Source organism: Dasypus novemcinctus, chromosome X (assembly GCF_030445035.2).
Source record: "Dasypus novemcinctus isolate mDasNov1 chromosome X, mDasNov1.1.hap2, whole genome shotgun sequence".
Taxonomy (NCBI): domain Eukaryota; kingdom Metazoa; phylum Chordata; class Mammalia; order Cingulata; family Dasypodidae; genus Dasypus; species Dasypus novemcinctus.
In genome coordinates, this window is record NC_080704.1 from 22,454,323 (window position 1) to 22,479,074 (window position 24,752).

The window sequence follows — 24,752 nt, forward strand, 5'->3', positions numbered from 1 at the left end:
AGAAAATGAGTGATGGCTCCCTGCTCCACGATCGGATGAAAATGGTGTGCTGGCATCTTGACCCTGGCAAGAACCACGTAGAAGATTCTAGGGATTTATTGGAATTGTAGTTGGTGTTGGGGTTTAAGATATATTTAGGGGATTTGAATCTCTGGACTGACAATAGGATAGCCAGGCCCTGAGCGTCAACAGACTCCAGCTCCTACAATCTGATTTATTGGACTCACCTCACTCAGCTAAGATGGAGTTGAAGAAGGACAACCACCACACCATGGAGCCTAGAGTGCCTAAAACTGAAAGCAGGAGGATTGCTATGTGGAATCTGAGCCTCCTCCTGACATAGAGGTGCAACAGACACAACCAATCCAAGGCCCACAGAGAAAAGGTGGCATTGGAATGGGAAAAGTGGACATGGTGGCTGATGGATATGGGGAATGGCAGGAAGAGATGAGATGTGGAGGTGCCTTTGGGACTTGGAGTTGCCCTAGATGGTGCTTCAGGGGCAATCACCAGACATTGTAAATCCTCCCAGGGCCCACTGGATGGAATGTGGGAGAGTATGGGCCATGATGTGGACCATTGACCATGAGGTGCAGAGATGCCCAGAGATGTACTTACCAGGTGCAATGGATGTGTCATGATGAAGGGAGTGAGTGTTGCTGGGGGGGGAGTGGGGGGGTGGGGGTGGTGGGGTTGAATGGGACCTCATATAATTTTTTTTTAATGTAATATTTTTACAAAATCAATAAAAAATTTAAAAAAAAAGATTCTAGGGAGACGGGCAGTCATGGTCAAGCCATTTAAGGGGTTCCTGTTCCACTCACCGGGGGTTCACTGAATCCCACTGCTGGAATACCCTCAGATCAGCCTGGAGGGCCTCTTTCATGCAGCTTTGCCAGAGAGAGGGAGCTTTGCCAAGCTTATTAAAGACAGGTTGCCGGGCTCTCCCTGGGCTTGCTTGCTAACAAGCGTCTGAAAGAGGTGGTCCAGCTTGGTGGAGACTTGCTTTCAGTGTAACGTAACTTCTGGATGTGGACTGTGGGAAAGGACCTACAAGACTCCCAAAAGAACTTGACAAGTGTTCAAAGGCCAAATCAGGTTAGGTCAGCGCACAACAGATTTTATCTTAGGATTCCTAAGAACACATGTAAGGTTCGGTGGGCATTTGCCAGAAGGGGTCTACTTTCCCCATAGCAGAGCCCTCCAGGTATAAGGTCACACCTGGGACCCCTGAGATTCCGGGTCCCTCAGGGCTTAGAGGCTGGAATATGCCAAAAGGTCATTGAAAAGAAGTCAGACACAAAAGGCCACACATCACCTGATTCCATTTACAGAAAATGTCCAGAATAGGCAAGTCCATAAAGGCAGAAAGTAAATGGGTGGTGGCCTGGGGCTGGGGGAATGGGAAGTGACAGCTTAATGGGTATGGAGTTTCCATCTGGGGTGGTGAAAATGTTCTGGAATTAGAGACGGTAATGGCTGCACCACACTGTGAATGTACTAAATGCCAATGAATTGCACACCTTAACATGCTTAAAAGAGTCAATTTTATGTTATGTGTATTTTACCACATACAAAGAATTTAAATTTAAATTAAGGTGATCAAATTTATTTGCTCCTACATCTCTAAATTGACTCCGTGAAATTATTCACCAAGTACACAAATTTTACAAAGCCCATGCTTTTATTTTCTTTGGGGCCAGATGTAATCGACCCCATCTTCTATTTTCTTTCTCCCAAGGGGCAGAGCTGCCATTTCCTGTCCTCATCCCCCTGCTTCCTCGTTCCTCTCTTGAGGTCAGCCCAGCTGCTACCACCCATCCTGACTCCCAGCTCTCCTTCAGCACCATCTCCAGGCCCCTAGGAGTCCTGGAAGCGTAACCCTTGCTTAGGTGTCCCAGCCAGGATCACCAAAACTCCAAGGTGGCCCTACAGAGAAACTAGGTATCTGATAAATTTCACAGCCCACTGGTCTGAGATAAACCTCCCTCTCAACTTCCTCAAACTCTGCAAAGATGGAAGCTGACTTCCACATAGACTGCCACCAAAATGACCGCCCCTTTGGCCGTACCTGACGTGGAGATCTAGAAAAACCCAGGTCCTGGTTACCTCATACCTGATGTGGTGGGCAGAATAACTGCCCCTAAAGATGCTCACATCCTATACCCCAGAACTTGTGAATAGATGGCAAAGGAGAAATAAGGTTGCAGTTGGAATTAAGGTTGTTCATCTGCTGACCTTAAAACGGGAGTGGATCCTGGGCTATGCAGGTGACCCGAATGTAATCACAAGGGACCTTAAAAGTATAAGGGGGCAGGGCAGAAGGGAGGATCAGAGCAAGTCAATGTAAAAGGAACTTGACCCACTGCAGACTTTGAAGATCAAGGAATGGGGTCAGGAGCCAAGGAATGTGGGCAGCTTCTAGAAGCTGGAAAAGTCAAGGGAGTGGATGCTCCCCTAGGACTTCCAGAAAAGAAGGGTGACATCTTGATTTTAGAGCCCAGAATTCCAACCTCCGGAACTGTAAGTAAGTAAATTTGTGTTATTGTAAGCCACTGAATTTGCGGTAATTTGTTACAGCAGCCACAGGACACGAAGACGCCTGGTAATCAAATACCATGGTAGCTTGTTTCAGACCTCATGAATACATGATTCTCGCTAAAGTAAAATTATCTACCCAAGGGCTGCACCACTTTCAAGTCGCCTCCCTGGAAGGCACAGCTCCATGCCACCATTCCGTGAGCACTCATCTCCAGAAACCAGTGCCAAGGGACCAAACACACACGTGATTTTATGTCACAGTGCAAGTTCTAAATAGAACACTTTCCCTGTGCCATTTTTATGAGGTATCTGCTTGACACAGATCTTTAAAAAGAAAACCCACTCAAAGTTATTTCTGTAACTGGAGGTGGGCAAGAAGAGGGATAGTAAAATGAGACTATTACTTATGAAATGAGCAATGGAGGTTAAGCTTATTCTTATTTTTCATATACCCACCTCATGTTGCAAGTAAGTACAGTGATGACAATTTCCCCTTCAGACCACCCAGAGTGTGGGGGACCGAGCCTGTTTGATGCCAATCTGTTCTTTTGACTATTCGTTTGTTAGACTGGCACCAGAAACTCACAGAAAGCCAGAATTCACCCTTTCAGTGTCTTTTTCTTGGGGCAACTACCCTCACTCCACAGTGAAACAGAATCCTCCTTAACAGAAGGTGGGGGTGGAGAGGGGGACGTAGGGAGAAGTCAACACTCTATATTTCAATACATGGGGGCTCTTTTTCCAACTAGCTGGGAGGGAAGGTCTCAACCGTAACAGTGTCCGGCCGACAAAGGTCTTGCTCGCTGGCGCCGATTGCCTAGTAAGGGACAGCCATGATTTCTAATGCCAGGACAGGGGGCTCCTTGAAGCTCCCTTCTTAGCCAGGCTCGGTTACCTTGAAGCGGCCTATAGCTCCTATAAATCCTCCAAAGCATTAAGGCATTACAAGATTGAAGGGCCTGTGATAAGCGGGCTGGTCCCCAATTGCGCGTACCCACAATGACAAAGGCAGACAGCAGTCAACCCAACTGGCTTCCAAAGAGACCTGCCATCACGCTACCATCTTTTACCCACGGGCAGGGGTTAAAATACGGAGCCAAACGACAGAGGAGTTTCTCCTACCAATGTATGACATTGAAGACTTTGCCTTTCAGACAGGAGGCATTTTCTAAGCAATTACTCCCTAGAGAGGAAGACAAGGGTCTTGACGCAAAACCCAAGGGACTGGTTCAGGCTCAAGTTCAAGTACAGCAGGAGGAAAAAAGCAGCAAAATACCTCGCGTCGCCGGGCGCGAAGGAGGCCGGCAACACTTCCCCAAATTGCAGGATGAGAGCCCTGCAGAAGCTAGTGCTTTGGCTCCCTTATCGCCGATCTACTGTGCACAACCCAGGGCACATGAATGTGCTGCGTCTGTGCCCAGGAGGAAGTGTGGCAAGCCTGAGCGCTCGCCACAACTGAGAAAGATAAAGACGAAGCCCTCTCCTGTGGTGGGGCCACTGCAGGGAAACTGGAGGGAACAGTGCAACAAGCCAGCCCACCAGTTGGCCCTAAAAAAAAAAAAATAGGGCAAGCTTTACGAGGTGCCATTCTCTGGTCTTTCCTGGACAAGTTCGACGCAAAAGCAATTTCAGCTCTAATCAAGGGCCACGGGAAGATTCTTCCATGTCAGAAGTGGTCTGGCACCAGTGCTGTCATCATGTCTCCTCCGGATGGCATCACCCATAATTTGACCTACTTCCTTTGGTCTTTCCCAAGAAAGCCACTTGCAAACACGTAGACGGACTGTACAAAATGACAGAGGTGGCATCAGGCAAGACTCTGCGCAGCACTGCCTTTCTCAGTGCCTCCCGACTCCACAGCTCGACAGCTATTCTTTTGCTCCCCACACTGGCTGAGGCACCGTCCCAGCTCACCAGAAGAGACAGCCGTGGGCTGTGCTGTGGCGCTGGGGCAACTGCAGACCGTGGCGCGTGATGGGCCGCAGAGCTCCCAGAACCAGTACATTCCCTCTCCTCAAGCACCCAGGGCAGGAAGCATCCGAGCTGGGGGCAGGGAGGGAGGGCAGAGAAGAGGTAATGGTATCTGGCTACCACAACTTGGATTCCCTTGCATCTTCCAGCAGACCAAGTCAAGCCAAGATAAGTAAGACGTCTCAAGATCCCCCCCTCAAAAATAAAGAACTCATCCCCACCTGGTGGTTTCTTCCAGTTTATAACTATAAACCCCAGAAAAGTGAAACTGCAACTGCAGTGTGCGTGAATTATTTCAGTCAAGTGTGCTGTTCTTTTCCACCTCCTGAGCAAGAATTTGTCAGTGATCGGCCGAGAGCCAAGATTTGCCCAAGCCACGGCTGGGGACAGAATGGAGGGCAGGGAGAGACACAGACTTAGCAGAGCCCAAGGAGGGCAGGGAGAAAATGGGAAGGGCCAAGAATGGTGCTGCTGGAACCAGCGAGGGACCAGCAAGTCTTGCTGACTACCAGACTCTTAGGTCATGGGCGCAGAAAGTGTTTCCTACCTTGAACACATATGTGGGTGCATGTGAATTGGATAAATGATCAATTTATCCCCATTATCAGAAGGAAGTGAGTGCTGGCAGAAGAAAAACCAAAGAAGATTCCTAAAACAAGCTGCCAGCTAGAGCAGGGAGGAGTGTGGGGAGACCCGGCATAGACATCGAGGGAGGCCAGGCTCCTCCCTGGGAAAACATGCCCTGGTTTTACTTATCTGTATCCCCACCCCTAAAAGACACCCCTGATGGGCGATGTCTTCTGTCACCCATAGTTGGAAATGCCCTTCGCGAAAGGAATGTGGCAAATAGAAGACTAATAAAAGAAATTTTCACTCGTGAGAAAGGATATAAGACCTCAAACATATGGTTTGCTTTTGTGATTATTTAGATATTTCAACCCCAAGAGTCACAAAACATGAGAACACAAAGTGCTACCTTCAGCCTGAAGTTCACCAGTTCTGACAACTTACTGCTTTGTCATGAGATTGGCAAAAGATGGCATAGTATGATGTAGCAGAGCCTGATAATTTTTTCCCAGTACCCATCCTCACCTTCTTTTTTGAAATAGTATGCCCTCCCCAGATGGAAAATCCCTCCCTGATGTTCACTCCCTGATCCCCAGAACCTGTGAATATATTCCCTTACATGGCAACGGGGACTTGGCAGATGTGAATAAGTTAAGGATTCAGAGATGGGGAGGTTTTCCTAGATAATCCTGGTCCGAAAAGGAGATGTGATAACAGAAGCAGGGGTTGGAATGATGTGGGGCCATGGGACAACAAATGCAAGAAGTCTCTAGAAGCTGAAATTGGCAAGGAAATGGATTCTCTCCTAGAGTTCCCAGAAGGAAGGCAGCCCTGCCGGCCCTTTTTGGATTGACCTTCAGAGCTTTAAGAAAGCAAAGCTGTACTGTTTTAAGCCACTAAGTTTTTGGCAATTTGTCACAGCAACAATAGCAAACTAATACACACACACACATACACGCTAAGCCTTTATAGGGCAGAGGTGGAGATGACATTTCCCCAGACTCTTCTGCAGCTAGGAATGAGACTGTAGCTAAATTCTTGCCAATGGGGTGTGGGTGGAAGTGATATGAGCAGTTTCCAGGTCACATCCTTCAAAGGGGGAAGCTGCTTACCCCCCACCTCGCTCTCCTGGTGGGCTGGCAGGTGGACACTGGGCTGGTGAGCCAGCTCCAACCATGCCAACAGAGCAACACCCTAGAAACAGTGGAGAAGCAATAAGAGAGAAGGAACCTGTCCCCAACAGCCTTGCAGAGCCAAGCAATCCACCCCCGCTGAACACTCCAGCAGTCAGTAGGCAGTCACCTGAGAGGGAAACAAACATCTATGTCATAAGAACCACTCTATTTTGGAGTCTCTCATGCATCTGGAATGCCAAATGTTGGTGGGAATGGAGCAGCAGAAATTTTTATACCCAAGGAATACATATTTTTTAAATATATTTTGCATCCTTTAAAGCTGAGCATTTGCATATGTTCTCATTCCATGAATACATTATCTTCTTCATTCATTAGTTTATTCATTCATTCATTTGTTGGACTATATGCTGGTACAACCACTTTGGAAATCAGGAACCTGAAACCAGCACTCCTTCCTATATACCTTTGAAAATAACATTTCACCCGTGTATGTAGAGACAGTTATTTGGAAGATGACAGGAACTCTGTTCATAGTAGCATTAAAAAAATGAGAAGTAACGCAAAGGCCCGTCAACAGGAGAAAGGAGAAATACAAAGTGGCAAAGTCCAACGATGGAATATCAAACAATAAAAATGAAGGAAGTACAATTAAAGACAGTAAGCAAGTTACAAGTCTATGTGCAGGTTGGATCCCAGTTTTATAAAGCTAAAAACAAGCCAAACCAGACAGCGTGGGGGTTTTTTATTTTTAAAAGATAGTTAGATTACATAAAATGTTACATTAAAAAAATGTAAGGGATTCCCATATGCCCCACTCCCCACACTTCCCACTTTTCCCACATTAACAACTTCTTTCATTAGTGAGGTACATTCATTGCAATTGATGAACACATTTTGGAGCACTGCCACTAAGCAGGGATTATAGTTTACATTGTAGTTTATACCCTCTCCCACTCAATTCTGTAGGTTATGGCAGGATATATAATGGTCTGTATCTGTCATTTGCAATGTCATTCAGGACAATTCCAAGTTCTAAAAATGCCCCCAAATTACACCTATTTTTCCCTCTCCCTGCCTTCAGCACCTCCAGTGGCCACTGTCTCCACATCAATGATATAATTTCTTCCATTCCTAGAATCACAATATGTCTATAGTAGAATACCATTAAGTCCACTCTAGTCCATATTTTATTCCCCAATCCTGAGGATTCTGGGATGGTGATGCCTACTCCACCTCTAATTGAGAGGGGACAATGTGTTTTCATGGGACAGATATGTACATGAGGGAAGTAGATGTGGCTCGAACAGCTGGGCACCCACCTACCACATGGGAGGTCCCAGGTTCGGTTCTCGGTGCCTCCTAAAGAAGATGAGCAAGACAACAAGCTGACGCATCAGGCTGATGCAGTGAGATGACACAACAAAGAGACACAACAAGCAGGGAACAAAGGTGGCTCAAGTGATTAGGTGTCTCCCTCCCACATGGGATGGTCCTGGGTTCAGTTCCCAGTGCCTCCTAAAAAGAAGACAAGCATGCAACAAACAGACACAGAGAGCAGAGAGCAAGTGCAAACAATGGGGGGGGGGATATAAATAAAATAAATCTTTAAAAAAAAAAGGTATGTATATGATAAAGCTATTTAAAAAAAAAAAAGGGAAATGAATAAACAAAATGTAGTCTATCCATATAATGGAAAATTGTTCAGCCCGAAGAAGGAATGAAGCTCCGATACATGCTACTATATGGATGAAACTTGGCAAACATTTTGCTGAATGAGAAGTCAGTCACAAAAGACCCCATATTGTATGATCCCATTGGTATGAAATGTCCAGCACAGGTAAATCCATAGACAGAATGCAGACTTGTGGGTGCCAGGGGCTGAGGGAAGAGGAGTGACTACTTGATGGGTATGGGGTCTCCTGTGAGAGTGATGAAAATATTTTGGAACTAGATAGAGGTGAATGTACTAAATGCCACTAAATTGTTCACTTTAAAATGGTGAATTTTGGGAAGCAGATGTGGCTCAAACAATTGAACTCCCGCCTACCACAGGGTAGGTCCCAGGTTTGGTTGCCGGTGCCTCCTGGAAAAGACAAGCAAGACAGCGAGCTGGCTCCGAAGGGCTAGAGTGAGGAGCTGATAAAACAAGATGATGCAACAAGGAGACACAAAGAGGAAACACGATGAGAGACAGAACAAAGCAGGGAACGGAAGTGGCTTAAGCAATTGAGCACCTCTCTCCCACATGGGAGGTCCCAGGTTCGGTTCCCAGTGCCTCCTAAAGAGAAGACAAGCAGACATTGAGAACATACAGCGAATGGACACAGAGAGCAGACAGCAAGCACAAACAATGTGGGGGGTGGGGATAAAAGAAACCTTAAAAAAATAAAATAAACAAAATGGTGAATTTTATGTTAGGTGAATTTTACCCCAAGTTTAAAAATACACCAAAAATTACAGGGATTTTTAAAAAGAAGGGAGAGATAATTTTTAAAAAATACAAGACCCATGCTGGTTGTTTACTATAGGGAAGACCAGGGGAGGGGCTGGAGGCAGAGCACGGGAGTCCTTAGGCTGAGCGAAGGGTTCACATGGGAGCCTTGTGGAAAGATGCCGGAGGCCGCACGCAGGACCTAGAGTCCTTGGGTGGCTCCATATCGTGCCATCGTCATGAGCTGCTTTTAAATGCAGTGCCTGACTGCAAAAGCCTCAGTGAGCACCGTGCGGAGAAAGGATGTGCACAGTGGGCTGGAGAGAGGAGAGAGACGGCGAGAACCGAGACACCTCTAGAGACCACCACTGCCAGTGATAACTTCATTTCCGAAACACGCCCGCATGCCTCCTGCTAGTATTCACTTGAACTGTGCCGGGTTGGTTTGTGTCCTCAATGTGTGAATCTGTTTCCGTTTTCGAGCTGTGAATGAGCTAGAGGCAAAGCGGGCGCAGATCGAGTTCTGCGCTTACATATTGAAGCGGCCTTATTATAAAAAGCTTAAGACAGAAACCGGGCTTCTTGGACAATCTTTTCCTTGCAAAGGGAACTTCTGCGTTACTCATTGGGGAAACACTGTTCTCTGTCCGTCGCCTACCAAGGAGGGGGACTCACAGACTGACTCAACACTGTTAGCTCGCAGAAAACTGTCTTCTAACTTGATGGGTGGTCCTAAAATTTAGATCTTTCCGTCTTTCTGGATAGACGGAACTTGTTCAAACAAATACCCTCTGGTTTAACGGCTTATTTCACCGTGTGGTTCATGAAAGGACCATACCACAACCTCCCCTCAGTTAGGGAAATGAGAGCTAACTAAAATGCATCATTGGGTGAGACTTTAGATTATCTTTGAGTTCCTCTGGTTATCAGATCTTATGCTTAACAGGTCCTCAATAAACACTTGTAGAATTCAAGTGACTTCTAATACACAGCAGTATCCTGCCACTGGTCCTGCAAATGCTAGACAGGTTCGGTTCACCATGTGAAAATGTAGCAAAGGAGAAAGCCTATGATTCATGTTAGCTACCGACGCTTTCTAACATTATTATTATGACTCTTAGAACTCTCACAGAAGCTTGCCCCTTAGACAGTGTCATAAATATTCAACTCATTTATTGCCAGGTATACGGGTTGACATTTGGCACACTTGGTGGCGGGGAATATTTTACATGGTGCTGTCCATTTATGAAACTGATGTATCAAGAAGTTAAGGTTTGGAGAGATTTCTTCCAGACTGGATCCTGGGGGTTCTAGCCACCTTTGCCTGGTACCCCCTGACGCTAAAAGCACATTTATTTTTAGGCAAATGTATGACCATGACACAGAGCTAAACTAGGAAAGCACAGGGGGATTATTCCAGCCCCAACTTTTCCCTCGTCAGTACAGTACTTGGGCTCATACCCCAGCCAAATATCACCCTGATGACCAGGGCACAGCTTTCCCTACGGTGATGGGAAATGTTCCTTTCAATGCTTATCAGAGAGTGAAAGGGAAAGGATGGAGAGAAGGGGAAAGACAGAAGAGAGAAGAAAAGAAACCAAAGCCCCAAGGATTTCACCTTCCAGAGCGCACCTCCTAGCACTTCATGCCAGAACATTAGGACAAGAGGAATCATCTCAGAATGGGGACAGTGAAAGTGTTTCCGGAATCAGAGAGTCCTGGGTTTGACTCTAACCCCCAACCTTAGGCAAGCTGTATAATTCTAGGTTGTGTTTTCCTCATCTGTACAATGGGACTTCATTTAGAGAGCTGATGTGAGAATGAAAATAAAAACAAATATGTCTAAAATGCTTAACATAGCACTGACCACCTAGCAAGCGTTCTATAAATAGTGGCGCTAGTAAATAGTAATGATATAGCCAGAGTTGTATTATCTTTTGTTTTCATTGTACATGGTTATTATCTCAGCTTTCCACGATTCTTGTTTGCAATACTAATATAGTTTAGTGTGTTCAGTTCATTTCAAGAGTGAAAGTAAAGGTATCGTCAAGAATATGAAGACTTAGGAGGCCTGTCTGCTTGAATTAGTTTTTACTCCTAATTTTGATTAAATATTTTCTTAAGGTCAAAAACAATGGTGCAATGAAACTGGTACAGTGCTATGGACCATGTAAGCTCCACATGCAGCTTCCTTTAGAGATGTCTTCACACACACACACACACACACACACACACACACACCCCACCCCCCCACCCCCCCACCCGAGCACACACAGAAGGGATGCTAAGCCATGTGAGCACACAGTTTCTTGAACTACAAATGAAAGTCAAAACAGGGATGGCAAGTACCCTACTAGAGTGCATGTAATTATTTCCCATGGACTTAATTCCGCTTCATCACATGAGCCATTCCACTCTTCTGAGAGTCTATGGAATCAAAGAACGAATATAAAATTTCGCCCTGACTATAACCTGATTTCCTTAGAGGATAAAAAGGAAAAATATGCCCATCACATCCTTATTTATAATATCAAAATTATGGAAGTGACCTAAAGGCTCAAATGATGGGGAAATTTTTACATAAATTGAGATGCATGAACTCAAACATTCTGCCACTAAAAACAATGGCTTTGGGGAGCAGATGTGGCTCAAGCACTTAAGCACCTGCTTCCCGCCTTGGAGGTCCCAGGTTCAATCCCCCATGCCACCTAAAAACAAAAGCAAAGAAAGGAAACAACCAACTTAGGGGAACCTATGTGGCTCCACGGTTGAGCACTGGCTCTACGCACACAAGGTCCCAGGTTCAACCCCAGCCCCGGTACCTAAAAAAAAAAATTAGAAACAATGGCTTTGCAGATGGCTACGAAGTGAAAAAGAAATGAAGATGTACAGTTACATACATTATAATACATGCACATATAGCCACAAGTAGTAAAAAACCGAAGAGAGATGCATTGAAATAAAACAACAGTGGTTACATTTGGCTCCTGTACAGGTAGTCAATTTAGATTCTTCTCCTGCTTCCTATTTTCTAAACTCTATAATACAGTCACTACGTATTTATTATAGAAGAATATTCTTGTGAAGACCAGCCCTCCCAGGCAGAAGACAGTGGGGGAGGGCTGGGGGGTGAGTGCTAGGGAGGCCCCTGGGAGGAGGGCCCCTGCATTCTCGGCTCCTCCTGCCCTTCCCGCAGGGCCCAAGGGGCCCACCTCCCCCCAAGGCTTCCTCCTCCCCAGGGGCACAAGTCCCCACGCATCTAGACTCTGGCCTGCATCATGCAGACTCTACTGTCACCGGTCACTGCAACTCCACTGCGATGGGAGCTGAAAAACGGTGGGGGGGGGGGGCGGGCAGGGGGCAATACTGCGTGGGAGAGGCTTAAAGGGAGAAAGGGAAGAAGGGAGTGGGAAAGTGAAGGAAAGCGAGGGGCTGAGGTCCAGAGGGGTGATGGTGGAGACAGGGACGACTGGGAACTGAGGGGCTTCAGGAAGGAGAGCTGGGGTGGGGGAGAAGGGCTGGGGGAGAGAACAGTGAGAGAGAGTGAGGAGAGAGTTGAGGGAAAGGGATTAGGGCCCAGAGGGGGGAGAGAGGGTGTGGGAGGCAGGGGGGAGGGAAAGGAGAGGCAGGGGGAGGAGGGAGAGGAAGGCAAGGGGCTAACAAGGAGAGGGGAGGAAGGAGTGTGCAGAAAGGAAGTGGGGAGCAAGGCGGGTACAGGGGAGGGGGAAGGAGAGGAGGTGGGAGGAAGGGGAGTGGGTGCAGGTGGGGAGAGGGGAGAAGTGGTAAGGAAGAGAGAGAATGAGGGAGAGAGGGGCAGGGGAGGAAGGGACCAAAAAGATGGGCGGGGAGGAAGGGGAGGAGAAAAAGTGCTGGTGTGAGGGAAGGTCAGGAGAGCAGGGAGGGAGCGAGAGAGGGCTGTGTGTGGAGGAGGGGGGAGAACTGGGGAGCAAAGGAAGGTCGAGTGAAAGGGAGGGGGGCATGGAATGAAGAAAAGGGGGAGGGAAAGCAAGGGGGGGAGAACCAGGTGTGGCGGGAAAGGGAGGGGGGAGAATGGGAGACAGGTGGAGAGAAATGGAGAAAGGGGAAGGAAAGACAGGGGAAGGAGGGAAAGAGAGGAGAGAGGCAGGGGCAGGCTTGAGAGGGAGCGCCCCTCTTCTCTTTCCTGTGCCTCTTCTGCCTAAGGGAGGCGGGAGGATAACTTGCCAGGCTGGAGCTGTTTTTCACAATATCTTCATCTCTTCCTCCATTTAAAACCCACAGGTTCCCCAAACAAGCCAGACAATGTCACAACTGCACCCTTTCCCCTCCCCGCCCCCCCGCAATGCATCCAAGTACCACCAAAGTCACATCCAGTGTACTCAACAAGAGAAACGTAGTTCTGTTCATGATTTAGGGTCTCAAAGGGTAAACACAAGGGAAGTGGATTTGGCTCAATGGATACGGTGTCCGCCTACCACATGGGAGGTCCAGGGTTCAAACCCCGGGCCTCCTGACCCGTGTGATGAAGGTGGCCCACATGCAGTGCTGATGCGCACAAGGAGTGCCGTGCCATGCTAGGGTGTCCCCCACATAGGGGAGCCCCACGCACAAGGAGTGCGCCCCGTAAGGAGAGCTGCCCCGCGCCACAAAAATGCAGCCTGCCCAGGAGTGGCGCCACACACACGGATAGCTGACGCAGCGAGATGGTGCTGCTGACAAGAACATAAGCAGACACAGAAGGACACACAGCAAATGGACACAGAGAGCAGACAACTCAGGGGGGAGGGGAGAAAAAAAATAAAAAATAAATCTTAAAAAAAAAAAGTGTAAAAAACAAGCCCATTCCTCAGAAGCACAATTGTGCCTGGGGCAGAGAGGAACTCCTCAAGAAGGCCTCATGAAAAGGACACTGGGGCTAGGAAATGTGGACCTTCTCCATTCCCTAGTTTCCAGGAGGGGCCACGCTAACTTACACCAATTGCCCCTTTGCCCAGGGAAAACCAGGAAACCTGGGCACACAGCACTATCTTTTCCTGGCTTTAAGCAACCTCATTTACACCCCTGTCCCCAGAGCAAGCCACCACCACCTCCCATCACCAGACACTGCTCCACGGGACAGGCACCCCGGCACCTAGAACCAGCCCGGCACCAGAGGCATTTACACAAGGACGGGACCAAAGCAAGAGCAAGTCACTCTTGACAAGTGGCTGAAACTGTGGTGTGTCCCCATAAATGATTTCTACAGAAAGAAGAAGAAAGAGACAAAAGGGCATGCTGGGCAGCTGGTCGCCCCCTGCTTCCAGGCTCCTCTTTGGGCCCAGCCTCTTCAGCAACTTTGAAAAGGGCCCCAACTACAAGTGCAAGGTGGAAGCCAGAAGACAGCTCCTGGCTCAGTTAAGAGCTGGGGTCTAGAGACTGATTGCGATGGAGGACAAAGTGTCTATCAGTTAAGCGGAGATCAGACTCTCTTAGAGAACTTATCCAAAATAAACCTATCCCTCCATCAAAATTGGATGGGAAGGACCAGGGCACAGGTTTCCCATGCACATCCCCAGGAAAACAAAAAACTGCCAGCTAGATAGAGCTTTCCCCCATCATCATGTAAAAAAGAAGAAGGAAAAAATAACACAATTGCCTATCTGCTGGTATATGTTGGAAATCTCCTAGGAAAAATACACAAAACACAAAAGATCAAGGGTCACCGGGCAGGACAGGGGTAGGAAGGAGACTCTTTAAACCCTTTTCACCTTCGGAATTTTGAATCATGTTAGTATACAACCTATTCCAAAACCTAAATTTCAAACAATCATTGTAAAAGTTCTTAAGCAGTTGCAGTCTCCCTCCCCAACAAAGAGAGGAACATAATATGAACTGCTTCCTCTATTTAAAATGTTTTCCTTCACTGGTGCCCCCACCTCCACCCTCCTTTCTCCCCACTCCACAATCTCCTCCACCTCCCCTTAAAGCCAACTGCATACAGTAAATGACAGGGCTTGCCTTGCATTTGTTTCCTTACAGTCCAAGGTAGCAATTAAACTAAAAAAGAAAAAAAACCACCATCAATTAACCAACACTTCTGCCCAACCTGACTTAGGTATCACTGATGAGCTCAATAACAGACTGTATTTGGGTCAACCCCTCTGTTCTCCCTCTAAGAGTCTGTTGAAAACAAAGGGCCAGAGAGATATCACTGGTTAAGTACTAAGAACTGTCCCATTTTGTTCAAGTTGTCAATACTTGTGGGTTTACTGAATGATCAAAATAGGAGAAAGGCAAATCCCATTTACAAAGCCGTTTGTGTCCAGTGAATTTCTTCCAGAAGCCGGCATGGAAAATGTTCAAGCAGAAGGTAGCACCCAGACAGCCCTGAGAAGAAAATGGAGATCCAGTCCTCATTCCAAACAAGGTCCCAAGCACCTCCTTCTAGCTCCAGGCACAAAAACAAAAACGAGTTGGAATAATTAGACAGAACACTAAGCTAATTAAAGACTTTTCACTTGGGGGGGGGGTGGATAAAACTGGTACAGCCCCAGAGGACCAGACCTAGAACATGGCCCCAAGTTCTCCAATCTAGATCCAGAAGAATCCTGAGAAAACACAAGTGCTGGTGTTTGCCCGCTGACTGGGTAAGAAGCTGAAGCTTAAGGAAACGTTCATTTAAACTGTCCAGGGAGGTGGACTTGGCCCAGTGGTTAGGGCATCCGCCTACCACATGGGAGGTCCGCGGTTCAAACCCCAGGCCTCCTTGACCCATGTGGAGCTGGCCCATGCGCAGTGCTGATGCGCGCAAGGAGTGCCCTGCCACGCAGGGGTGGCCCCCGCGTAGGGGAGCCCCACGTGCAAGGAGTGCACCCCATAAGGAGAGCCACCCAGCATGAAAGAAAGTACAGCCCGCCTAAGAATGGCACCACCCACACGGAGACCTGACACAAGATGATGCAACAAGAAAAGAGACACAGATTCCCGTGCCTCTGACAAAAGAAGCGGACAAAGAAACAAGACACAGCAAATAGACACAGAGAACAGACAACCGGGGTGGGGAGGGGAGAGAAATAAATAAATAAATAAATCTTTTTTAAAAAATAAAATAAAATAAACTATCCATACATGCAAGTTCTTAAGGACCTGAATTTATGCAAAAGGACTAATTAATGAACATTTAAATATTTATGGTATTTAATACGAGATACTGGAAGAAATAGCAGTACAAACTAATAGCACTTCATCTTGCCACTCTGTCACCCATACCTGGGGACAGACTGGCCTCCTTTGATGCCCTCGACCCCCTATAACCCTGACCACTGGAAGAAAACAGTGGAGGCTTTTATTGGGCTTTTCTTGCCAACTGAACACTATTTCAGTGAGGGCAGATATCACAGGACTTTTTTATTAGCATTTTTTTTCCTAAGGCTAAATTTAAACAGTTTGTCACTGCCTTAATGTCCGCACGCTAAATGAAAATTATAGAATTGTCTGTAAAATATTTATCTACAAAATAACTATCAAGTTGAAAACCAAGCATTCATAGTCAACCGGGCTGCCACAGTACCTTTGCCAACTGAAGAAATTTAAGCAAAGCAATCCGGAACTCTATCAATCCCGTTTGTGTGAGTTAGGCAGGGCAGTGTGGTAGGGCAGTGTTTTATTCGCTGATCCAAATATTCTTAATGAATCCTAAGAAATGCCAGGGAAGTTACCCAAGCAGCTAAGTCGCACAGGCTTCAGGACATAAAAGGAAATTCAAAATTCCCCCATGGATGAAAGGTACCACGGAGGCACCTGGAAGGAGAGCACAAAGACGCAGCACCTTCCCAAGGAAACAGTGACCAAACAAGTGAAGAGAGGTAAACAACAAAGCCATACTCTTCCTACAGTCCTTTGGAAGCTTCACTGGGACCCTCAGGCTTCCACCAACTGTTCTCCAAGGCAGCTGGACTGGCCCGAAACCCGCAGTGGACAGGAATCCAATCTTCAGGTTGAAAACTTATGCAGGAAACAGCCTGTGGAAAGAGCCTCGTGGGGGCGGCAGGGCTGATTGGAGGCCTGGGAAAGGCCAGGCACGGCTGGTGCTTTTCTGTTGAGAGGCAGCTGGTTCTGCTGCGAGCAGCTGCACCTCTCTGGGCCTGTTCCATCATCGGACAGTGCGGGTAATGACTGCCAAGGACCCTTTCAGCTCTTCCATTTCCAGGGGCTGTCGTGCGGGTGGCAGAAGGACCCGGCGCCCGGCACGGCAGGAAGGCAAAACACTAGGGGAGCCAAACTCGGCAAGAAACAAGTTCGCTTTGTGCCCCCAGGCCTTCTCATCTCTGCAGCTTAACAACCCGGGTCCTGGCAGAAGAGGGGGCAACAGCTGTGTTAAGACCCTTGCTACTCGAAGAACAGAATGGTGAAAGAGAGGGCCAGAGAGTCCTGCTCTCCAGCGACTTCGTGAAGACTGAGGTGACAGAAGCGGCTTAGGATGAAGTAAGTAAACGGTCCTTCAACCAGCTGTGTTACAAGCCTCTGCGGTGCCCTCAGAGCAGGCTTTCTCAACCTCAGCATAACTGACACTTGGGGCCGGGGCCTCCTTTGTCATGGGAGCTGTCCTGTGCTTCGTAAGGGGTTGAGCAGCATCCCTGGCCACTACCCACTAAATGCTACACCCCCCCACACCCCCCCAACTGGGACAAACAAAAATGTCCCCTGACAGGGCCATGGTGACAGGATCAGCCCTGGTGGAGAACCGCTGCTGGAGCGAATTTTCTACCTTGAAACCTGCGGTTCTTTGTCGAAGCCGTTGGACACCTGTGGCCTTACCGTCCTCCTCTTTGTCCGCCGTGGTGAGGATCACGGCGAGCTGTCAGCAGACAGGCCTTGTCAGCCCGCGCTTGCCAGGGGATTTCACGGCATCTCACACACATTCCTGGAGAAAGGGTTACCCACTCGCTCACTGGCATATGGCACATACTCTATGCCAGGCAGAAAGCCAGGACAATGGAGTTGGGGAGACCCAGACGGAGACAGACAGAAGAGGCCTTTGGAACAGGCCTCGAAAGATGACTGGGGGCGTGGCAGGCTGAATAAGAGCCCCCCGGGGACATCCACATCCTCACCCTCAGAACAGGGTGTATGCCCCCTTACGTGGCAAAAGGGACGGTGCAGATGTGAGTATGGTAGGGACGTGGAGATGCGGAGATCAACCTGGATCATCCCAGCGGGCCTGATGGCCCCTCAGCAGGGTCAGAGTAAAAGCAAAGATGTGACGACAGAAGCCGAGATCAGGGGGACACAGCCACAAGTCAAGGAATGTGGGCAGCCTCTCAAGCTAGCAAAGGCAAGGACACCTCCAGACGGGGCGTGGCCCTGCTGGCACCGTGATATCAGGCCTGGGAGACCCAGTCCAGACTTCTGATGTCCAGATAATAAATTTGAGCAGCTCTGAGCCACCAGGTCTGCGGTCATTTGTTTTGGCAGCAATCAGACACGAACCCAAGAGAGGGCGAGGCAGACACATGGGTGAAGTCCATCCCCCATCGATGTAACTACGTGGACGAGGGCTCGGAGGCCTGGCCCAGTGGGACGCAAGGCACAGGGCAGCTGCTGGCTTCACTAAGGCTTGGCTAAGGCAGGCAGGATCTAGAGCGTTTGCAAAAGGGGAGAGACACGGTGGCAATTCCAAAAACCTTTGGGGCTTGACTTTACATTGGAAGGGGCCAGGAGAGGGGAAGGGAGAAGAGGCAAGGCAAATGGCAGGGTGCCTATGAGAGCGACAAGAAAGATGGGAATGCCTTCCACGACACCGTGAGTGAAAGAGGCAGAGGAGCCATTATGGAAAAGAGATGCCGAGTTTGGGGCATGCTCAATTTGCAGTGTCTTAAGAAATAATCATTAATTCAGCCAATATTAAATTTTCAGGGTACCACGTGCCAGGCACAGGAACACACCAAAGACCGAGCCAGAGGCAGTTCCTGCCCACGTGGCGCTCACAGCGGGCGAGGTCTCCAGGCAGGGCGGGAGAGGAAGGCTGCAGTGAGAGCCTTGGACAGCACCAACAGGGGGTACCTTAGTGAGCCAAGCGTTAAGAGAGCACTCGAGGACACGCTCTAAACATCCAGGGGACCAGAGGTGGGCGGGGGTGGGTCAACCAGCAAGGGAGGAAAGAGGAGCTGTGCGAGAGATTGGGAGTAAGCAAGGGCATCCTAGAAGCCACGGAAAGAGCTTTCCAGACTTAAAGACCATACTTAAGTCCAAGCTGCTGAGGCCTGCGGAGAGCGAGCAGCCCTCGGTTCCAGCAGCACAGGCAGTTTCCAGAACATCATCAGGGCAAAGGCAGGGGACGGCCGTCGTGGTAGGAGCAGGGCAGGCTAAGCAGGCGAAGGCAGCCAGGAAAAAGGAGCTGTTTCAAGAAACAGCGCAGCAGAGGGGAGAGAGGAAGAGACACATGCCGGGTGTACCTCTGAGGTAGCTTTCATAAAATTCTAAAATTGAAATTTAAGAACAAAGATGGAATCTTTTCGAGGAGGGCGAGGCTGGTTGACTGCTCACGCGGGGTTATCGTTGGAGAAAGCAGGAAAAGCCAAGTCTGCTCTGGGGCAGTGTGGTGGGCACAAGACCTCCCCCCCCCCCCCCACAAAGCTGCCAGTACTCTACTCTGTGGAGCCTGTGAAGATGTTACCTCACAGGCCCGGGGGAGTCAAGCTTGCAGGGAGAATTAAGGGTGCTACAAGGCAGGCCTTGGCTGGGTGATTACCCAGGTGGGCCCAATGGAAGCTCCTGGCTCCTTTTAAGTGGGAGAGAGAAGCAAAAGAGGGTCAGTGTCAGAGAGATGCAGCCGGCTTTGGAGCTCGAAGGGGGGCCACGAGGCCAGGAATGCGGGCAGCTTCTCCACAACGGAAAAGGCAAGGGAGCGTGTTCTCCCCTGCGGTCTCCAGAAGCAACACGGCCCTGTGGACCTCTTGCTTTTGGTCCCAAGAGGCCCATGTCCGTCTCCTGGCCTACAGCAGCCAATGCTAACAGATTGGTGCTGTTTTAAGCCACCAGGTTTGTGGTAAATTGTTACCATAGCAATAGGATAGCAAGTATGGAAAATCATGAACAACTATCGAAAACTCGTGAATGCCAACAGTGCAGTTTTTAAATCCCTTCTAAAGAAGGATAATGGGAGAGCCCTGTGCCCTCCTCTGGCTGCCATCCCCCACTGCCATCCCCCAGCTAAAGGGCTCTAATGCCACGGTGCTGGTTTCGTATCTCCAGGAGAGGTTTGTTTTGACCCAGGAACATATTTCTCTTTCCCTAAGGCCGCCGGGCACTGTGAACAGCATTTTCATTTATGAACATAGGGGCCCGGGGGCTGCCGGGTGAATCAGCGGTCTGGCCCTCAGCGCTGGTGGCCGTGGAGCAAGGGGCTCTAGTACAGCAGGGGCTGTCAAACTTGAGTGGCCCTCATTACCGGGCACAGCTCGCTGGGGCCCATCCCCAGGGCTCTGAGTGGTCCATCTGAGGTGGGGCTGAGGATCTGTATCTCTAACAGGTTCGCAGGGGCCACGGTCGCTGCTGGCCCAGGGAATATCCTCCAGTTCTCAGCAGCTTGCTCAGTGCTACTCTATATCCCGTCACCTGGTACAGCACTGCCATTTCCTTGTCCATTTGGCTCAATGTTAATCAACGGCCCCCTTCTAGAGCTGGCTGATCTTAAGGAAGGAGTCACAGAATATTCCTGGAAAGCTGTCCTCACCTATCACCACCTACCCACTGTCCCCACTCAGGGGGCCTCCTGCTGGACGTAAATAAGTCCCCAGAACACCAACATCAGACCAGGCCCTCTGTGACCAGGATGGGACCAGGATGACAAACTCAAGACCACTCCGTCATCGTGTCCAGAGTCAGACAGGACGAGAACCTTGCCCGAAGCACAAAAATGGTCAGGTAGCCCCGGGCCTGGCTAGTAGAAGCCACTGCTGCTGCTTCACTCACAGCATTGGCCTCACTCTAATCTTGGCTCCTTCTAGATCAGCTTTCTGAAGACACCCAGTCACGGAATCAGCCCGCTTGCTGCCCGCATCCAATCCAGAGCAAAGCCCTGCTCCTTGAGCCCTCCCCCAAACCACCTAGTCTAGGACAGGTCTCACTCAGACGGACCCCGGGCCCCTGAGGTGTGTGCCCTCCCTGGCTGCAAGGAGTAGACCTGGCCTGTTCAGCTGCAGGTGAATTCCTGGTGGCGTGCGGACAAAGGGTAGCAACCACTCCTCTTCAACCTTCAGATTTCAGCTCAAACAATCTCCTCAAAGAAACTGGCCTGAGCCCCTCTCCAGCCTAAGCCAGATTCTCCCTCTTTACTTCTCTTCCATGAGACCTGCCATGACTTATAATTACATATTGTCACGAGTATTGCACTAACATCTACCTCCTCCACTAAACTGGGGGAAAAAAACCCACCCCAAGCCTGTGTGTGTTGTGCTGATGTTCCCAGGACAATGCCTGGCACAAGTAAATAGGTGATGGATAGATGGGTGGATGCTGGCTACTGCAGGCAACATACTCTGATGGGAGAATGTCAGGAATGCAAGAAGAATTGAAGTGGTAAGAGAAGAGAGCACCAGGTAAGAGAAGAAACCACAAGATTTGGGTCTTGCCACGATGGATACAAAGGGATAAATGTCATGTGCAATAAATGTGGGAGCTTTTCCTTCCACTTCTAACTCAAGACTTGTTTGTAGAAACCAACACTTTGCCTTCATTTTAGCTTTGATTTAAAAAACAGTCCTCTACCAATATAATACGTTCCTAAGAATAGTTCGACCTTCCTTGTTAGGCCAGAATTCTTTAAACCAAAACCATTTCATGGGCCTTCAAACTGTTCACTGCCCACAGATTTGGGATGGGACAACCTTTATGCATCTGAAATGATAAGAGGCTTTCCCTGTATCTTCCCATAAGCTCTGCGGGCATGTTTCTGAGCAGGCTTTTGTAAGGGACCATTTCACAACTAACCAGCTTCATTTCAGGGTTGGGGATTTGACACTTTTCAGACCAAAGACTACAAAACACAGTTTTATTGTGTTAACCATCAACAGAAAAACCATCAGGCTACACAGAATACAAATGTATCAAACTGGTAAACTGGACAAATCTTTTGAAAATTAGACAGACTTGGGGGATGGGGGAAAGGGGGCAGGCCGATGGGTATACATACATCCCCACCTCAGAAACAGCACTGTTCGGGCACTCCACCAAAAGACAAACAGAATCAACTGGGGAAGGGGGGCAGGCTGATGGGTATACATACATCCCCACTTCAGAAACAGCACGGTTAGGGCACTCCACCAGAAGACAAACAGAATCAACTGTTAAGATACCTGGACTTCATCACAAATATGCTGCTGAAGAAGCGTTAGAAAACAGACGATCTTGAGCCACAAACTACAAGCATCTTAAACCCTACAATTAAACACTTCCACGAATTAAATGCCATTATTCATTTTAATCTTATGTCTTTAAGGATAAACACATCTAAAATCAATCAATCCATCTCTGGCTTTTTTCCTCTTGTAGTAATGATTACAGTGTATTAAAAAAAACAAAGCTGAAAGGACTATAAACTGCAAAAGCACTCTCTAATTTTCTTAGGAGGTTCTGAATAATGAAGGTAATTCAGACCTGAATGATAAAAAGGTCTGTTTCTTCGTAAAAGGGACTCAGTCCTCTTCCTACTGAGATATATAGAGCCTAATTCACCACGCCAAGGGAGGAGACATTTGGATCTGACTCTTTTTTTGTGTGTAACCCTTTTTGTGACCTGCCCTAAACAAAAGGTGATCGAAACAGCCTTGTTGGTTACATCAGGAGAAATCAATCACCAAAGTGATTTGTAGTGTTAACAGTGAAAGTATATACTTTCATTAATGAATCCAATCAATTTATCAGGGGCCAAAGCAAAACAAGAGTGTGAGCTAAGCGTTTCCTCTTCCACAGAGAGGGAGGGTTTTAAACCCCTCTTTCATTCATTCATTCAATCAGTAAGTATGTTCTGTGCCAGGCCCCAAGGAAAGCAGTGCTGAGCAGAAGAGATGCCAGCCCTACCGTGTGGAGCTTAGAGTGGGGGAAGAGAAAGGTTCAACTCACAAATATGGAATGCTGCTATGAAAAAAGCAAAGGGTGCTATGTGAGAAAGGGGTAACAGAGAGGAGCTAATTTAGCCTGGAGGAGGGTGGAAGGAGAGGCAGGAATCAGAAAGGTGCTGTGAAAAAGGTGACATCTCATTCGAACGGCCATGAGATCACCACCACTTTCCAGAAGGAAAGCTGTTTTGGCAAATGACCCAGGAGGGGGATTTTAACTTTGCCTATCAACAGCTGAGGGGTTAAGCCTCCCCCTTTCCAGCACATGCCTGCATAAGCATTCCTGGGACTGTTCACTTCTGTTCACAGTCTGACTGGTGTCCCCGAATCCTATTATCTGAACACAGAAAGGTCTTACTTTATTACGATTTTTTAATAATCTGCAGCCTTCTTATGCTTGGCCTAGAAATGCCCAAAAAATAATCTACCGGAGGCATGAAAAGCAGAGAGAGGGACTGTCAACGAGAATACAGATTCCCTGGGTGAGCCAAACATTTACTAGCCCAGGCGACAAGTCCTTTGCCCAATGGAGTGTCTACATCTCTGGACAGCAAGGTGGCTCCAATACTCCAGGCTCTAAGCCGGAGAGGACCCAGGGGGCCTAACCCTTAGTTGCCAAATTGGGACTCAAGTTCGATCAGCACCTCAGGACCGGGTGGCTTTTTCCAGTGCCCTGACCCCGCAGGCTGAGGAGGAGGGTGTGAAAAGGAGCCAGGGAGCATCGCGGGGCGAGGGCCCGCTGGGCTGCGGGAGGGACGGCAGCGCAGGGCTCAGGGCCGGGAGCTGGAGGGACGGGACACCCCGGGGAGCGCGGCGGGCGCTCGGCACCCCGGCTCCGCGCGCCACGGCGGCGAGTCCTGGGGCGTCTCCCGCCCCCTCCTGGCTCCGCTCAGCCCCGACCGAAGGCAACCCGGCCCTGTCCCAGCCCTCGGGCACATGCCGCGGTTCCGCCTCCCCCGGCGGCGGGGCCAGCGCCCGCCCGGAGCTCCCCAGGCCTGGGGCCCCGCGTCCGCGGCGCCGAGGGGGGCGCGTTCGGGCGAGGCCACGGCCGAGGCAGAAGTCTCCCCGCCCACCCGAGAGGCCAGCCACACCCCCCGCATCCCGCGGCCGCAGCTCCCGGGCCGGCCCCCGCGGTCCTCCGCCCAGGCCCCGCGCGCAAGCAGGCCGGGTTGGGGGGAGGCGTACGGGCGCGCGTGGGAGCGAACGCGGGGCGCGCGGCCGGCGGGGACAGCCCCTGAGGTGCCCGACCCGGGGCCCTGCTCCAGGCTGTGGCGGGGCGCGGGAGGCGGCCCGACACTCACCCATTGGCGTCGAGCCGGGCGGGGCCGCCGAGGCAGCTGGAAAGTTGGCGGAGGCGGGCGCGGGGCGCCGGGCGCGGGGGTCGGGGCGCGGCGGCGGCGGGGCTGGCTTCCTGGTCGGGGGCGGCGGCGGCTCAGCGCCGCCCGCTGCTGCCTCTGCTGCTGCTGCTGCTGCTGCTGCCGCTGCTGCCCCGGGGCGGCTCCTGCTGCTGCTGCATCGCGGCCCGCTGCGCCCGGCTGCGCCGGGTTTCCTGCTCCCCACGAGTGGAAATTGCGAAAAAAAAAAAAAAAACCAGAAAGAAAAAGAAAAAAAAAAAGCGCCGCCCAGCCCAGCGCCCCGCAGCCGCGGCCGCGCCGCCCGCTCCGCCCCTGCTGGTCGCCGCCGCCGAGGCTCCTGCGGCTCCGCCTGCCGGGGATGGACGCCCGGCCGCCGGCGCGGGGGCGGGGCCTGGGCGGGGCCGGGGGCGGGGCCGCGGCGGGCTGGCGCGCGGGGTGGAGGCGGCCCTGCGACTGAGGCGGCCGTCGGGGAGGGGGCGGGGCCGGGGGCGGGGCCGCGGCGGGCTGGCGCGCGGGGTGGGGGCGGCCCTGAGGCTGAGGCTGCCGTCGAGGAGGGGGCGGGGCCGGGGGCGGGGCCGCGGCGGGCTGGCGCGCGGTGGGGGGGGCGGCCCTGCGGCTGAGGCTGCCGTCGGAGGGGCGGGGCCGGGGGCGGGGCCGCGGCGGGGTGGGGGCGGCC

At 50.2% G+C, this 24,752-nt stretch overlaps 1 protein-coding gene across 4 annotated transcripts in view; it reads right to left on the bottom strand.

The window, feature by feature from the left end:
- Positions 1-24,394, bottom strand: part of SH3KBP1 (SH3 domain containing kinase binding protein 1) — a 388,056-nt gene extending 363,662 nt beyond the window's left edge. Inside the window, exon 1 of one of the 4 annotated variants that reach the window (XM_058292032.2) lies at positions 24,023-24,394. In XM_058292032.2, coding sequence (XP_058148015.1) covers positions 24,023-24,026 — 4 coding nt within the window. In that variant the 5' untranslated portion in view covers positions 24,027-24,394. The remainder of the gene's footprint in view (positions 1-24,022) is intronic. The other 3 variants (XM_058292030.2, XM_058292029.2, XM_058292031.2) reach the window with 3 other exon arrangements.
- Between the last annotated feature and the right edge of the window lie 358 nt (positions 24,395-24,752).